At 42.7% G+C, this 16,725-nt stretch overlaps 1 protein-coding gene across 10 annotated transcripts in view; it reads left to right on the forward strand.

Annotated features, from left to right (window-relative positions):
• fgd4a (FYVE, RhoGEF and PH domain containing 4a) overlaps positions 1–16,725 on the forward strand; it is a 101,864-nt gene that overhangs the window by 74,863 nt on the left and 10,276 nt on the right. For 7 of the 10 annotated variants that reach the window (XM_071343892.1, XM_071343891.1, XM_071343894.1 and 4 more), the window contains 3 exons: positions 7,224–7,617; positions 13,330–13,419; positions 15,177–15,322. In XM_071343892.1, coding sequence (XP_071199993.1) covers positions 7,224–7,617; positions 13,330–13,419; positions 15,177–15,322 — 630 coding nt within the window. Of the gene's footprint in view, positions 1–173; positions 321–4,223; positions 4,470–6,798; positions 7,089–7,223; positions 7,618–13,329; positions 13,420–15,176; positions 15,323–16,725 lie in introns of those variants that run through there. The other 3 variants (XM_071343899.1, XM_071343900.1, XM_071343895.1) reach the window with 3 other exon arrangements.

Genomic DNA, 16,725 nt, shown 5'->3' on the forward strand with positions numbered 1-16,725 from the left:
ATTTACTAAAATAAATACCTTGTCCAGGCAGACATGAGTGTAGTAATCAAGTGTGACGTTAATAAACCTTGCATGCAAAAGTTTCCTAATATCTCCTACTATTTACAAGATGAACTAAAAAGCAGAAGTCACTTTCAGCCCGGTTCATTGATATTTCTTCAGAGGAACGCTTTAGACAGAGAGAGCACTAGAGATCAGCTTGTGTATCACAAGCCAAAGCATTAGTGGAGGATGAAAAGAGATTTGGACAAAGTGGAAAATCTGCTCCCTCAGTTGCGGGAGAGAGCTCACTGCTGTAGGATGAAGTCTGGACGAAAGAGGTAGGATTTTACAACACAAAGTTTCTCATGTTTTGATTCCTGCCTCAGATGATGTTATATTGTGTCCTCAAGGGTTTGGCTGTGTGTCAAAAGGTTTGGCTGTGTGAATCAGTCTATTGTTTTGTCAGAGATTAATAAGTTACCACAAGGCCAAGGCCGAGCATTTTCTCTATAGCAACACAGCCAGTCTCAGAATGACATAAGTTGGGATTTCATTTAACACTTGTTGCTAATTGAATATAAGTATTTTAGTTATCTATTGTGCCATCTGTTTTCCTATGACTTTAAGACGTTTCTGTTGTCATTCCCGCTTGGTTACAAGTCTGAGTGGTGATTTTAACAAAATGCGAGGAGGCCCATTGGCGAGAGACTGAGAGGGAGAAACAATGGTGCCCTTGTGTGAACCACTCATACAGTGGAGTCCAACAGCATTACCCGCTCAGTCCATTATTGCCGACCCAGGCCTCTACACACCAACTCAGGTCTCTGGAGCTACAGACTCACCCTCCGAGTACATTTGGTTTAGTTTGGCAAAAGAAGGGCAGCCTCTAAGGAATAGAATTAGCCTAGTAATAATCTGCTTCACATGCTGTGTTTCTTAGTAGAGGGAACCTGGAAACCCAGCAGATGATGCTATTAATGTAGCAATACAGTCTACCTCTAAATGCTATCATTATACGACTGTATACATTTGTTAATACTGAGGCGCATTAAGGTGATTCAGCCTTCCTGTAAACTTCTTGGAAAGTTAACAGATCGTTTCTATCTATCAAAGATTAAAGCCAAGTTTGCGAGGAGGATTTGTGAAACATATTGCCTCAGTGTTTTGCGCAAGTGTTTCCATGGCCTACACTAACCAACCACAACAGTCCTCTGTGCTTTGTATAGACTAGTGGGGCAGCTGTTTGTTCACCCGCACCCGCCTGCGAACGCTATAACAAATCCGCAACCTCACGACTATATGTGACAAAGTGAACATCTGAGGCTCGCACCTGACCCTAACCTGCTAATATAGAAAATGTGCTGTAAACTCCAGTCAGAGACAACGTAAAGATTTTTGGACAGGGGGTGCAGGATTTGTTGTTGCCTGATATAGATATTTCTGATAAGATTTCAGTTCGGCTTGGATGCATATTTTATGTGGTTGAAATACTATCAGTTTTTCTGATGCTGATAAAGACAGCACCTCTACAGAAGGTATGAAACTACGCATTGGCATTCTCTCAAGATGCTGAAAGAAATCAATCATATTTTTCCACTCCTGTTCCCAAGTCACATTTCTTCTTACATTTGATGTATAATTTCACTGCAAGAAATACTTAAGTCTGCAGGAGTTAATATTACTGCTATGTGAGATGTTATAGACCTACAGTCAGTGTCCACATTTCACTTTCCATTTGAAGTCCCCATCCTGTGACTGTCAAATGTGTATCGCCTCACAACAGTGTTGTGTTCGAGACCACCTTGGGACCGAGTCAAGGAGCAGGTTTGTCAGAACAGTTTACTACCTTTAAAGGGACCCAGCCATCTCCCCACATGGGTGTAATAACTCTACCCACGAGTATGTTTCTGGGCATGACCTTTGACCTGGTAGGCTCGACTATTACAGTGCTGCCTGGAGACAATGCCACATTTTTAAGAAGTTTACCCCAAACTAAGTGTTCAGTCTTGGGCGAAAGAGTCACAGCTTTAGTGAGCTTCACTGTCCCAATCTTGCTGTCCCTTCCATCTTGTGACACTTGTCATCATCTGCAGAAACTGCTCGCCCTCTGGTGAGTGGGTCTGGCCATCCATGTTGTTGACGAGCTTCCAGTATTCATCAGTGCCTTTCATCTCATGCAATAGATGCTTAATGACATTCGATCCCAGGATGAGATCATCACGCTGTCCAGGAACAACTAGGGTGGGCACTTTAACATCATAGATTTGCATCTCCAAATCATAGAAACACTTTGTTGAGGTCTTCTTCCCCCCCACGCCCCACTAACACTAACTCTGTAGGAGGCTGATAATGCTGAGGAAGGGCACCTGCTTCCAAAAGTCTCTGCTCCGCATGTTCACTCAATGTACAGGCCATAGACCCAGTGTCAAGCATGCCCTTAAGCTGCACTTTCCCATGTACAAACACAGAGGTGTAAAACAAATCTGAAAAAGCCTCAACCTCTTGTGAACCTAACATAACAATTTTCTCTCCTTCTTTCGCATCAGAGCACAAAATCTCATACGTTTTCTCGAGATCATCAGATTCTTTCTTGGGGGCAGACAGTTGAACACCCACATTTCCCCCCTTCACCTGTGGGCGTGTCAGTTTAACGGTTGCTGCTGTGGTGGTGAGTTTCTCTGCTGTTGTGGTGGGAGTCTCTCACCACCGGGATTGGCATAGCGTTCCCCCTGTTTTGGACAATTTGACTTCCAATGATCTTGGGGAAAAGCACCAGAGGCACAGGTTCTCATGTCTACAGTGAATCACAGTGGAGTGATCTGCTGAGCCACAAACCCTGCATTCCCTACGCCTGAAGGGTTGGGCGGGGAAAGATGGCGCCTTGGCCTGTGTCTGTGAAACCATAACGGGTGGTCTGCTCTTCTCTAAGGTACGTTCAAGCAGGTGAATGAGTCTCTCGATACTTGCACTCTGCCCATCTTGTTTGGCGCTTGATGTGAGAGAAGTGTCACTGCACGCACCAGCATTGACCCTGCTTTCAAACGGAGTTATCTGGGGATCTACTGTTACTTGCTTTGAGGATACAGTGGTAGATTGACACATGGTGGCCTTCCTGCGGCGTTCATGTTCATAGATTCTCTCCTGTACTTCACTCACAGTCCATTTCTCATTAGACTTGTATTGGAATACTGCTGCCAGTTTGGGATCAGGGCAGTATGTTACAAACATCCTAACGACATCGGAGTTGGAGCTGTCAATCTTCTTACCTTGTCTCTTAAGGTCCCTCGTCAGCGACATCTACGGCCTTGTTCAATCGAACCCAATACTCCATAACAGCCTCTCCGGGTACAGGTTTAGTATTGTAAAAATCAGCCAAAGGCATGCATGAATAGGCCAATTCGCTGAAATTCTGTTTCAGAATGTCAAATACAATATCTGGCTTCTCAGTAGGATCAACAGTTGTCGCATTGCGTAAATGTATCTTTATTATGTCTCTTGCTTTGCCAGATAATCGACTAATCATCTCATCTGATTGTTCCCCATCAGGACATCCCTTCGTCCTCAAGTATATTCTCATCAACTCCTCCCATTCATGAATGGAGCATTTGTCTGTACCATCTCCTCTATATGTAGGAGGTTCCTTTATGTCTGATTGCATAATGAACTTCATTTTACTGAGGTCTACAAATCCTACTGACTCTGAATGATGATCACTTATCTTCTCTGTACTTACTGGTGGCTCATAAGTACTGGACCTGCCCCTCTGTAGTTCTTCCCTAATGGAGCTCCCTGTTTCCCGGGCTAGCTGAGTGACCAGCTCAGCTAGACCATCTACAGGGGCGTTTGGATTAACACTAGATGAAGGGCTTTCATCCACATTTTTTTGTGGAGCAAAACATGGGGGAACCTCCTGCACCTACACGCTTTACAGGGGTTTGATCAGATTATGAGAAAAAACTCCCCCTCCCAGCAGTGAATTTGGGTTCATCGCCATTATACGATGCCATGCCACTAAACCACTAATGTTACGTTAAAATGCCTATTGATGAACACACTTCTATGTTAGTTAACTATAAACAGCGCTCTCAATACATCGTTGTCAGAAAAAAAATCAACAGGAAAGAAAAGACTGCAGTTCCGCTTTTTGCCACAAGGCGGCAAGAGTACCTCAATGATGTAATTAGTCTCTAGAGCAGCAGCGCCGCGGTGATTGAGCTGACGTCGATCAACGATGAATCCGGGTCTAGAAGGCACCAATGTAACCGGTGCTGTACTGCACCGCTGTAACTCTGCGTTGTGTGTGGTTGATTGAGACTATAGACGTGGACTTTGGAGATCAGATAGTTTTAATCAAGCAGAATTCACTCTCTGTATCCTGCATCTGCATCCAAAAGAAAAGAAAACATTTGTAGAGCACATATGTTGTGCGAATCGTCGCCTCTTTCTCTCATAGTGCATCAAAATGATTTGAGCACGCAGGGCAAAACGTAAGTACACACTCCCCTACTCCCAGGATGCAGACATGCATAATAACAAATCAACATGACATTAATATATGAACCTGGTGAAATTCACATAGTACTTTAACAACTGTTACACACTAATGCCAGATATCCTCAAATAATGAACGAAAAACCTCAGTGTAGCCTATAGATATAAATTGCATCATAATTATACATTTGTGAATTCTTAAAGATATTGTTTTCTCTTTACTCAAACCACTTTATTCAACCACAGTATGTCATGACCCAAAATCCGCCAGATTGAACCACGGGGACTGCAGGTTATGAGTCAACCTGCATATCACTAGTATAGACACAGTGAGGGTGTGACATTGTATTAAAGCATAGAGATTAATGACTCATCTGTACAGTGTATGTCAACCTCTGTTGTTCCTCTATTTATACACTCTTCCTGTTTCTACCGACACTGACATTGTACCCTGTGTGTGTGTGTGTGTGTGTGTGTGTGTGTGTGTGTGTGTGTGTGTGTGTGTGTGTGTGTGTGTGTGTGTGTGTGTGTGTGTGTGTGTGTGTGTGTACAGGGTTCAGACCTGTGCAGTAGGCTTGTGACACGTACTTCCTGTAGTAGGTGTTTGTTGTTCCTGTCTTCGTGCAGTGGAATCAGATGGTTTAGCTAGACTTGTGCACCCATTGAAACATGGTTTAGTCTCACTGATCTACCACAGGAAAGAACATGGGTACGATTCCAAATGGGTTTTAAAAGTGTTTTAAAGTAGTTCTGGACCTGCACTGTTTGATCATTAGTCCATGTCCCTGCTGGACAGTGAAGACTAAGGGGACTGGAAGGGAAGTGCTGTTTGACAGGGAAACAGCTGGACTAACTGCAGGATACAGTACTGCTGGATGGAGGTGTGTGTGTGTGTGTGTGTGTGTGTGTGTGTGTGTGTGTGTGTGTGTGTGTGTGTGTGTGTGTGTGTGTGTGTGTGTGTGTGTGTACACGTATGGACGTGTGTACTAGTGATGTGTGGATTGACTCATGAAGAAAAAACAAAAGCTTAAAAAAATCCATAAATGTATCATTCTTGTGCAATTTATATTTATAGGCTGCATTGAGGTTTTTCTTTCATGATTTGAGGCTATCTGGCATTAGAGTGTAAGCCTAAGCTTTAGGGCACCGTCCACTCACCAAATGCTTTAGGGAATGGACATAAAGTTACAATATTAAGAAGACAGAGAACGGAGGGCCAGAAAAGTAATGTTTTGGAAAGATTTGGTGAAGTGGTTGAAGAGGATGATGGTTGTGAGGCGATACAAATTCAACAGTCACAAGACGGGGACTTCAAAAGGAAACTGAAATCTGAACACTGACTGTAGCCTCTCACAGAGTGTTTCTTGGTAGTCTTAAACAAATCTTTGAAAACAAAAGTATACACCTCACACACATGGTTATGGGCTTAAAAAAATATGACCCCTGTGCCATGTCAGATATAGAGTTGAAATGGATTCCATTTTGAGTTTGCATCCCAATATTTCATCACAGAAGACTGAAAAATATTGATAACATTCCATCCATGAGGACACTAGGTCATTTGATTACAGGAAAGGGCTACTATTAACTTCTGCAGAATAAAAAATGTCTTGCAGTAAAATAATACACCAAATGTAGGCTAGATTTTTACTCGGGAACAGGAGTGGAGAAATAGGACTTATTTCTGTCAGCATCTTGGGAGAATGGGAATGTGCAGTTAGATACCATCTGTAGAGGTGCTGTCTTTATCAGCATCAGAAAAACTGATTAGTATTTCAGCCACATAAAATATGCATCCAAGCCGAACTAAAATCTTATCAGAAACGTTTTGGGTCGTTTTCACAGCTTTCTATTTCCTTAAATTGATGTCCCTTGACAATTTGGAACAGCAAATCTTTCCAGTTTTTGGGGGGGTTATTGGATTTTATCCCCTGTCCCTAAACGTCTTTGCTCCGCGAAAGAAGCAGAGATGACAGAGAACTTGACCGATGTCAACTAGATTGAAGCATTCATTCTACCGATTTCTGACACTATTCTGGCGAGTAAGGGTTTATTTAGTCTTTAGGGCAACATATAATGACAGAAGAGAAGCTGCGTGTATCTAATTATAGACAAGTTGAATACCAAAATGTCTGAAATTATAAGCAGAAGCATATCTAAAACAGGCAAAACATGATCCTGCACCCCCTGTCAAAAAATTGTTTAGCCGTCTCTGACTGTAGCCTACAGCACATTTTCTATATTAGGGTCGGGTGCGGGCCTCCGATTTTCACTTTATCACATATAGTCGGTTGCAGATTAGCAATTGCGGTGAACAAGAACCTCACCCGCGCACCACAAATGTGTGTGCATGTGCATTCAGAAGTAGGGCAGCAGGCTATCTCTAGGGAGTGGGGCTCTACCTCTCCAGTCTTCCTCTCCACTCCACTATCCTCCTCCTCCCCCCTCTTTTCCTCCCCTCCTCCTCTGCCCTACGCACTCACACTTCCTCTGCGCAGCTCACAGCAGCCCCAGAAGACAAGAGGAAGTTTTTGCATCTCAACTGATTTATTTTTTACCCTTGTACATACTCCGGTGCTGTCTTGCAGCCTCAGTCACTCGTACAGCACTCACTAGTTAGTATACCGCAGGCTTAACAGCCACTGAACGTGCTCTCACTCTTTTATTCTCATCTCCTGTCTTCTTTGGCTTTAAGTCTTTATCAGCGGTGGTCTCTGACTTCCTCCTGTTCTCTTCCTCTGCTCTCACAGCCAGTCAGAAACCAAGGAGGGCTCACCACTCAAGCAGCTCAGCAAGTCGCCCCTCTGCAGTCCGGCTCACCGGGTCAACCAGAGACAGTCAGAGTCCGAGCAGCAGGACAACAACTCGGGGGATTCAGGCTCTGTCCCGGGAACGCAGCGGGATGCCCACAAACAGGCAACTAACGGGATGCTAACCCAAATGGACAGAGACAGGGAGAGTGGGTCCCCCCTGAGGAAAGACACTGCCCTGGAGAATGGGGACATGGGGGACGGGAGCATGGGCATCACTCCCCTCCTCCACACACAAAGACCCATACTGGGGAGGACAGTGGACCTACAGGATGAGACCACCAACATGAACAAAGGAAGCAAGGAGGAGGGCATTGTGGAGGAGAAGGTACCGGTAAGTGTCTGTAACTCTGTTACTATAAAGCTCTTACACTGAGCAACCATAGAGCTCATGTGAGTAGTGTTGGTGTTAAGGCAAGTGTTTAACCTGGCATCACAGTGTCACATTAATTTATATCCCTGTGTCAGATGTCTCAGGGCCTGTGCCCATTAGAGCCATGTGCTCTCTCATCTGACTGACTTCACAGTCTCCTGAAACCTCACAGCTCCTTTACTGCGCGACACATCAGACCAGATATAGCCCCTTCTGCCATGCCAGAGTAGCCTGCTAGCCTTTGTCTCAGCAGTGTGTCTGGTTTCTATTGACTGAGTCTGCTGGTCATTTCCATCTAGAAGGATCCATGAGCACCAACACGTGAAGTTTATAGGAGCATGTCAAATCTGGTGTCAAATGAATATACATATTTCAACTATTTTATATCCTAAATATTAGGAATAAGCAAAGGCTTTGATTTCTGGTCAAACAGATGGAAAGGGGGTCTTAGAAAACATCTACCTGAAATACATCAAAACACCATAATGTTGAAGTAAAGGCCAACTAATACCAACACTTACAGTAGCAGTCAAAAGTTTGGACACACCTACTCATTCAAGGGTTTTCCTTTATTTTTACTATTTTATACATTGTAGAATAATAATGAAGACATCAAAACTATGAAATAACACATATGGAATCAAGTAGAAACCAAAAAAGTGTTAAACAAATCAAAATATTTTTTATATTTGAGATTCTTTAAAGTAGCCACCCTTTGCCTTGATGACAGCTTTGCACACTCTTGGCATTCTCTCAACCAGCTTCATGAGGAATGCTTTTCCAACAGTCTTGAAGGAGTTCCCACATATGCTGAGCACTTGTTGGCTGCTTTTCCTTTACTCTGCAGTCCAACTCATCCCAAACCATCTCAATTGGGTTGAGGTCGAGTGATTGTGGAGGCCAGGCCATCTGATGCAGCACTCCATCACTCTCCTTGGTCAAATAGCCCTTACTCAGCCTGGAGGTGTGTTTTGGGTCATTGTCGTGTTGAAAAACTAATGATAGTCCCACTAAGGAAGGAAGATAATGAAAGTTCACAGAAGTAACAAGTAAAGGTAGACCTACCAATTAGTTCTAGTGTTTCTAATGATATCAATTTGGTTTATGAATGATTAAGTGATTTAAAAAAAATCTAACGGTATTGGTGCAATTGAATTGCCGTCGTTTTTTCCTGCGGTCCCAACTGGCTTTAATTTCAATGGTACAGTAGAGCACAGTAGAGTACTGTACAGTAAAGTAAAAAAAAAGTTGAGTAGAGTATAGTTCAGTACAGTACACAGTAAAGCACACTAGAGTCGAGTACACTATAATGTACTGTATTGGGCGGCATGTAGCCTAGTGGTTAGAGCGTTGGACTTGTAACCGAAAGGTTGCAAGATCGAATCCCTGAGCTGACAAGGTAAAAATCTGTCGTTCTGCCCCTGAACAAGGCAGTTAATAACCCACTGTTCCTAGACCAGCATTTAAAATAAGAATTTGTTCTTAACTTACTTGCCTAGTTAAATAAAGGTTAAATAAAAAAATGAATTGTACTGTACCATAATGAACTCTTCTCTACTGTACTTAACTAGAATGTTCTGTACTGTCCTGTACTCTACTTTACTGAGCTGTACTTTGATGTCTGAACTTGTAGAACATAGACATCTATGATTGGTTCAGATTTGGTCCAGACCAACTGAATTTGGTCATGTTTGGGGGAGAAGCTCATTAAAATAATAGCCAGTGTGTAAATATTCAAAGGAGGATATTAAATAATTCTACCTTTGTGTGCCTATTTAGGATACATCACCAGGAATAGAATGACATTCATACCCATAATTATGTATTTCTGTGTAGTACAGGTCAGAGACCCATGGTGAAATTCTGTTAACGCAATTCAGTTTTTTTGTTTTGCATACATTTTATAGTCTAAAACAAGTCTCAACATAATTCCGTTGCCCTGCTACTACTGGGGGTTATTTTCGGGACTGGACTGAACAGATGTCAAACGCTTCAGCAGCTGAAGAATTGAGTTTGCGCCACAGTAGCCCTGTGGGAGGCCTTGCTGCTGCCTGGCCGGCTGGTATTTCTAATTATCTGGCTCTCAGATTAGTGTGTTCACTCAGCAGTGAATGAAACCCCCAATCTCTACATGGGACATATATGAGAGGTGGAGGGCTCTAGCTAGAGTGGCTCCTATATACCATGCTTCATGGCTTATCAGTTTACTGCATCTCTGTTAGTTACTTTACATACTTAGCTGGCAGAGAGTGAATAAGGTCAAGGACGTAGCAATTTTGTATATTTTTGACGACCATTACATATTGTAGACAGAGCTAGGGGGACAGTGTGTTTTGTCAGTTTCAACAGCCTGAGACAGACAAAAATTCAGTGTGTTTGGTTATGCTGCCAGTAAACACACTGAAAGTTACAGTTGACTAGTAACCACATTAACAATCGGTCCATTCGTTAGAATTTTGGGTAGAAAGTTCAAGGAACGACTGCTTTGGGGTAGAATAGTTGTTGTACTCTTGGCATCAAATACAGTAGATGGCTTGAATGTTAAAGTAACTGTCCAATGAAAATCTCACTTTTAAAATAACTCATACCCAAATAATGTTGACTCATCCTATGCTCATATTTGTGGCCAAAGCATACATTTGAGAAGAAAAAAAAACACTTAAAAAAATCCCACCGCATTTCAAAGTAATGCATATGAGAATAAATATTTGTACAGGAAGTAACACAGAGTAAGAGAACATTCCACTTGAACAATACTTGTGAGATACACACAATCCATCCATATCAATGAATTGAGGAAGCGAACATTCTTTCATTCTCTGTCCAGCTCTAACAATCAGTTGGGAACATATTCCCTAGTTTCCTGCAGAATCTTGATTTCTGAGTACACTATATATCCAAAAGTATGTGGACACTCATTCAAATTTGTGGATTCGGATATTTCAGCCACACCCAGTGTACGAAATTGAGCAAACAGCCATGCAATCTCCATAGACAAACATTGGCAGTAGAATGGCCTTACTGAAGAGCTCACTGACTTTCAACGTGGCACCGTCACAAGATGCCACCTTTCCAACAAGTCTGTTCGTCAAATTTCTGCCCCTCTAGAGCTGCCGGTTCAACTGTAAGTGCTGTTATTATAAAGTGAAAATGTCTAGGAGCAACAACGGCTCACCGCGAAGTGGTAGGCCACACAAGCTCACAGAACGGTACCGCTGAGTGCTGAAGTGTGTAGCGCATAAAAATAGTATTTCCTCAGTAGCAACACTCACTACCGAGTTCCAAACTGCCTCTGGAAGCAACGTCAGCACAATAACTGTTTGTCTGGAGCTTGATGAAATGGGTTTCCATGGACGAGCAGCCGCACACAAGCCTAAGATCACCATACGTAATGCCAAGCGTCGGCTGGAGTGGTGTAAAGCTCGTCGCCATTGGACTCCCCATCTGACAGTCCAACGGATGAATCTGGGTTTGGCGGATGCCAGGAGAACGCTACCTGCCCGAATGCATAGTGCCAACTGTAAAGTTTAATGGAGGAGGAATAATGGTTTGGGGCTGTTTTTCATGGTTCGGTCTAGGCCCCTTAGTTCCAGTGAAGGGAACTTTTGGCAACAGTTTGGGGAAGGCCCTTTCCTGTTTCGGCATGACAATACCCCCATGCACAAAGTTCCATACAGAAATAGTTTGTCGAGATCGGTGTGGAAGAACTTGACTGACCTGCATAGAGCCCTGACCTCAACCCCATCCAACACCTTTGGGACGAATTGGAACGCCGACTGCGAGCCAGGCCTAATCACCCAACATCAGTGCCCGACCTCACTAATGTTCTTGTGGCTGAATGAAAGCAAGTCACTGCAGGAATGTTCCAACATCTAGTGGAAAGCCTTCCCAGAAGAATGGAGGCTGTTATAGCAGCAAAGGGGGGAGGGCAACTCCATATTTATACCCATGGTTTTGGAATGAGATGTTCGACGAGCAGGTGTCCACATACTTTTGGTCATGTAGTGTTAGTGTGTGTTTTATAAACTGTACTGTATTGAGTGGTTTCTCTCACACAAAGCACTCAGAGAATGTCAATAGTAGTTCTCTCTTTGTTGATTGGTGTCATTTCCCTTCTAGCCTTTCATTTCCTCTCCTGATAGGCTCCCCCACCCCACAGTCACACGCACACACACACACACACACACATATATACTCCACAATATCCCAGTACACATCCATAATATCCCAATACACACAGGCACACATACTACAGTATGCCCAGACATCACTCCTCAATTAAAAGGAATGAATGAGTCTTAATTAAAATGAACATAGAACATAGTTGAAGCACAAACATTTGATTAAAGCGATACTGTTGAAGATCTCTATGGGGAAGTGTGTGTTGGCCAGTAAGGCCTGGCCAGTGTTCACACTCAGTAGTGCTTTGTCAGGGTCTCCTTACACCACTATGACCACAATAGTCCTGTGTGTGTGTGTGTGTGTGTGTGTGTGTGTGTGTGTGTGTGTGTGTGTGTGTGTGTGTGTGTGTGTGTGTGTGTGTGTGTGTGTGTGTGTGTGTGTGTGTGTGTGTGTGTGTGTGTGTGTGTGTGTGTGTGTGTGTGTGTGTGAGTGAGAGAGACTGGTAAGCTCATGGTTATACTCAAAACAAATCTAATTGTATTTGTCACATGCGCCGAATACAACAGGTGTAGACCTTACCATGAAATTCTTACTTACAAGCCCTTAACCAACAATCCAGTTCAAGAAATAGAGTTAAGAAAAAGTTTTACTTAATAAACTAAAGTAAAACACAATAAAATAACAATAATGAGGCTATAGACAGGGGGTACCGGTACCGAGTCAATGTGCGGGTGTACAGATTAGTCAAGGTCATTTGTACATGTAGGTAGGGGTGAAGTGACAATGCATAGATAATAAACAGTGAGCAGCAGCAGTGTAAAAACAAAGTGGGGGGGGCATTTTATTAATTGTTCAGCAGTCTTATAGCTTGAGGGTAGAAGCTGTTAAGGAGCCTTTTGGACCTAGACTTAGCACTCCGGTACCGCTTGCCTATGACTTGGGTGACTGTAGTCTTTGACAATTTTTTGGGCCTTCCTCTGACACCGCCTAGTATATAGGTCCTGGATGGCAGGAAGCTTGGCCCCAGTGATGTACTGGGCCGTACGCACTACCCTCTGTAGTGCCTTACGGTCGGATGCCGAGCAGTTGCCATACCAGGCGGTGATACAACCGGTCAGGATGCTTTCGATGGTGCAGCTGTAGAACCTTTTGAGGATCTGGGGACCCATGCCAAATCTTTTCAGAATGGGGCCGCCCGTTCTATTTCTACGGCAGTAGGCAGAGGCCGAGGTTATTTGGCTGGCCATTTACCATCATCCAAAATTCCATGACTGTCACAGCCCTGACAGGAACCTAGCGCAGCATGGGAATCAAGCACATGAGGACAATGTGGGAGGGAAAGATGAATTACACTGTGGGCATGACCTCAGAGTTCAACTTCTTCTTCACTATACTCCCAATTGTCTAACCTGTCTTTGAACTGTCTTTGTCCATTATTCTTTGGCGAGAGGCCCTTATGACCTCATAGGAACATCACCTATGTACATACTGTATGCATTTCCCCAAATCATCCCACAGCCACCTGACACAGCTCTCTCTTCTGTGTTTCAGGAGACCAATGAACAAAAGCTGTACAAGATCGCTACTGAGCTCCTGAAGACAGAGCGGGCCTACGTCACGCGGCTCAACTTGCTGGACCAGGTGAGTGTGTCCAGCTGTCCGTCCAGGGTCCTGTCACTTTAGGGTCCTGTTCAGTATGCAGCAGTGGTGGTAAAAGTGCTCAATTGTCATACTTGAGTAAAAGAAAAGATACCTTAATAGAAAATGAAAGTCACCCAGTGAAATCCTACTTGAGTAAAAGTATTTGGTTTTAAATATACTTAAGTATCAAAAGTAAAGTATAAATCATTTCAAATTCCTTATATTAAGAAAACCAGACGGCGCCATTTTCTTATTTTTTAAAATTTACTTACGGATAGCCAGGGGCACACTCCAACACTCATTTACAAACAAAGCCTGTGTTTAGTGAGTCCACCAGATCAGAGGCACTAGGAATGACCAGGAATGTTCTCTTGATAAGTGTGTGAATTAGACCATTTTCCTATCCTGCTAAGCATTCAAAATGTAACGAGTACTTTTGGGTGTCAGGGACAATGTATGGAGTAGAAAGAAAGTACATTATTTTCTTTAGGAATGTAGTGACGTAAAAGTTGTCAAACATATACACTACAGTCCAAAAGTTTGGGGTCACTTAGACATTTCCTTGTTTTTGAAAGAAAAACACCTTTTGCCCATTTAAAATATCATCAAATTGATCAGAAATACAGTGTAGACATTGTCAATGTTGTAAATGACTAGTGTAGCTGGAAACGTCTGATTTTTTAAAATGGAATATCTACATAGGCGTAGAGAGGCCTATTATCAGCAACCATCACTCCTGTGTTCCAATGGCACGTTGTGTTAGCTAATCCAAGTTTATCATTTTAAAAGGCTAATTGATCATTAAAAAACCCTTTTGCAATTATGTTAGCACAGCTGACAACTGTTGTTTTGAATAAAGAAGCAATTAAACTGGCCTTCTTTAGAGTAGTTGAGTATCTGGAGCATCAGCATTTGTGGGTTCGATTACAGGCTCAAAATGGCCAGAAACAAAAATGTATTCTGAAACTCGTCAGTTTATTCTTGTTCTGAGAAATGAAGGCTATTCCATGCGAGAAATTGCCAAGAAACAGAAGATCTTGTACAACACTGTGTACTAATCCCTTCACAGAACAGTGCAAACTGGCGCTAACCAGAATAGAAAAAGGAGTGGGAGGCCCCGGTGCACAACTGAGCAAAAGAACAAGTACATTAGTGTCTAGTTTGAGAAACAGACGCCTCACAAGTCCTCAACTGGCAGCTTCATTAAATAGTACCCGCAAAACACCAGTCTCAACATCAACAGTGAAGAGGTGAGTCTGGGATGCTGGCCTTGCTGATAACGGGCCTCTGTACGCCTATGTAGATATTCCATAAAAAATCTGCAGTTTCCAGCTACAATTTACAACATTAACAATGTCTACACTGTATTTCTGATCAATTTGATGTTATTTTAATGGGCAAAAATGTGCTTTTCTTTCAAAAACAGGAACATTTCTAAGTGACCCCAAACTTTTGAACAGTAGTGTAAATAGAGAAGTAAAGTACAGATACCCCAAAAAAATACTTAACTCGTATTTTTTTTTTAAAGTATTTTTACTTAAGTACTTTACACAACTGGTAGTTAGAAAACGTTTTGTAACTGTGAGAAACAGGGAGGTATTACCTAAACTTGTCCAATAACAGAATGTGTTGATACGGTGTGTCCTACCGAACACTGGCCCAGGTCTACCTCAGAATGAAAAGAAAGCCGTGTTCGTTATTATGATCGATTCAGTGTGGTTTAACTCACCTGGCCATGTTGTTGTGCCACCATGCAGGTGTTCTGTGCCAAGCTGACGGAGGAAGCTCTAAAGGGCACGTTCCCAGTGGACGTGGTGAAGAACATCTTCTCCAACATCTCCTCCATCAACACCTTCCACAACCAGTTCCTCCTGCCTGACCTGGAGAAACGCATGGGAGAATGGTGAGCTTCACATGACTGGCCAGTGGCCACAGAATCAGTGTACAAACTCACAGATCTCACCTTTTGAGAATGCATTAAAATACAATAAAATGCAATAGCTAAATCCCAATTCTGACTCACTCAGAATCAGACTCACTCAGACACAGTTACAGTATTTGTGTAATCTAGATGAAATAAGAACACCATTTATCATCAAATAGAGAAGTTGTGGTCTGTCGGTTGGAATGTCCCGGTTGAACTGTGTTCAAGGCCTAGATTCAATCAGATCAAGGCCTAGATTCAATCAGATCAAGGCCTAGATTCAATCAGATCAAGGCCTAGATTCAATCAGATCAAGGCCTAGATTCAATCAGATCAAGGCCTAGATTCAATCAGATCAAGGCCTAGATTCAATCAGATCAAGGCCTAGATTCAATCAGATCAAGGCCTAGATTCAATCAGATCAAGGCCTAGATTCAATCAGATCAAGGCCTAGATTCAATCAGATCAAGGCCTAGATTCAATCAGATCAAGCGATAGCAGACACCTGCACAGTGGATGTTTTGTCGGTGTCGGAGGTGGAACTGCGTTGGAGCCGTCAAATCGGTGAGCAGCTGCTCTTGCGATCATTGTTTACGAAGCCACACCCGCCCCACTCGCAGAGAAGATCAGTTAGAAAGTGTAGTCTATATAGAAATATTTACGCTCAAATTGAAAAATCATTCAACAAAATCATGAGACTTTCTATCATCCTAATGGAGGTGTAGATTACATCTCACATTCTAGTGTTCAAACCTGTAAACCAGGCTGCATGTGATTTCTGTGCTACATGCAGCCAATGGCAATGTCCGCTTTAGGTATAATGCCGGGAGCATGGATTTGACAGCTCTAACACAGTTCCACCTCTGATACCGCCAAAACAACCGCTATGTGGATGTCGGCTAAAGCGGATCTGATTGAATAGAGCCCTAAATGAGTCAATCCCCACTTAACCCACTATATAATTTCAATGTGGATAATTGGGTAATATTTGGTTGAGACGTTGATCAATGAGAATACAACCTATATTCACCCACTCAAAAAGACAGCCAAAAGTTAGTTGAATTTACAATGTGTTATCACTATGCTTTCAAACATCTAAAAGCACAACCAAATTCCAATGGAAAAAAACAATGTCTGATTTTTGGTTTAGTTGTCACCCAAATGTCTATCACTGCGCGCGTTCAACCATTTAAAAGCACGGCAAAGTTCAAATGGGCATACAATGTCAGATATTTTGTTTATTTATACAACAGATGGATGTGTTATCCCTGTGCTTCATCTAATAGCAGAACCAAATGACCTGGATTGCAGTTGAGATTACAAAGTACATGGTGCAAGTGATAAATGCCTTTCGAAATTCTGCACAGATTATTACAACAATT

The sequence above is a fragment of the Salvelinus alpinus genome, chromosome 15 (assembly GCF_045679555.1).
Source record: "Salvelinus alpinus chromosome 15, SLU_Salpinus.1, whole genome shotgun sequence".
Lineage (NCBI taxonomy): Eukaryota > Metazoa > Chordata > Actinopteri > Salmoniformes > Salmonidae > Salvelinus > Salvelinus alpinus.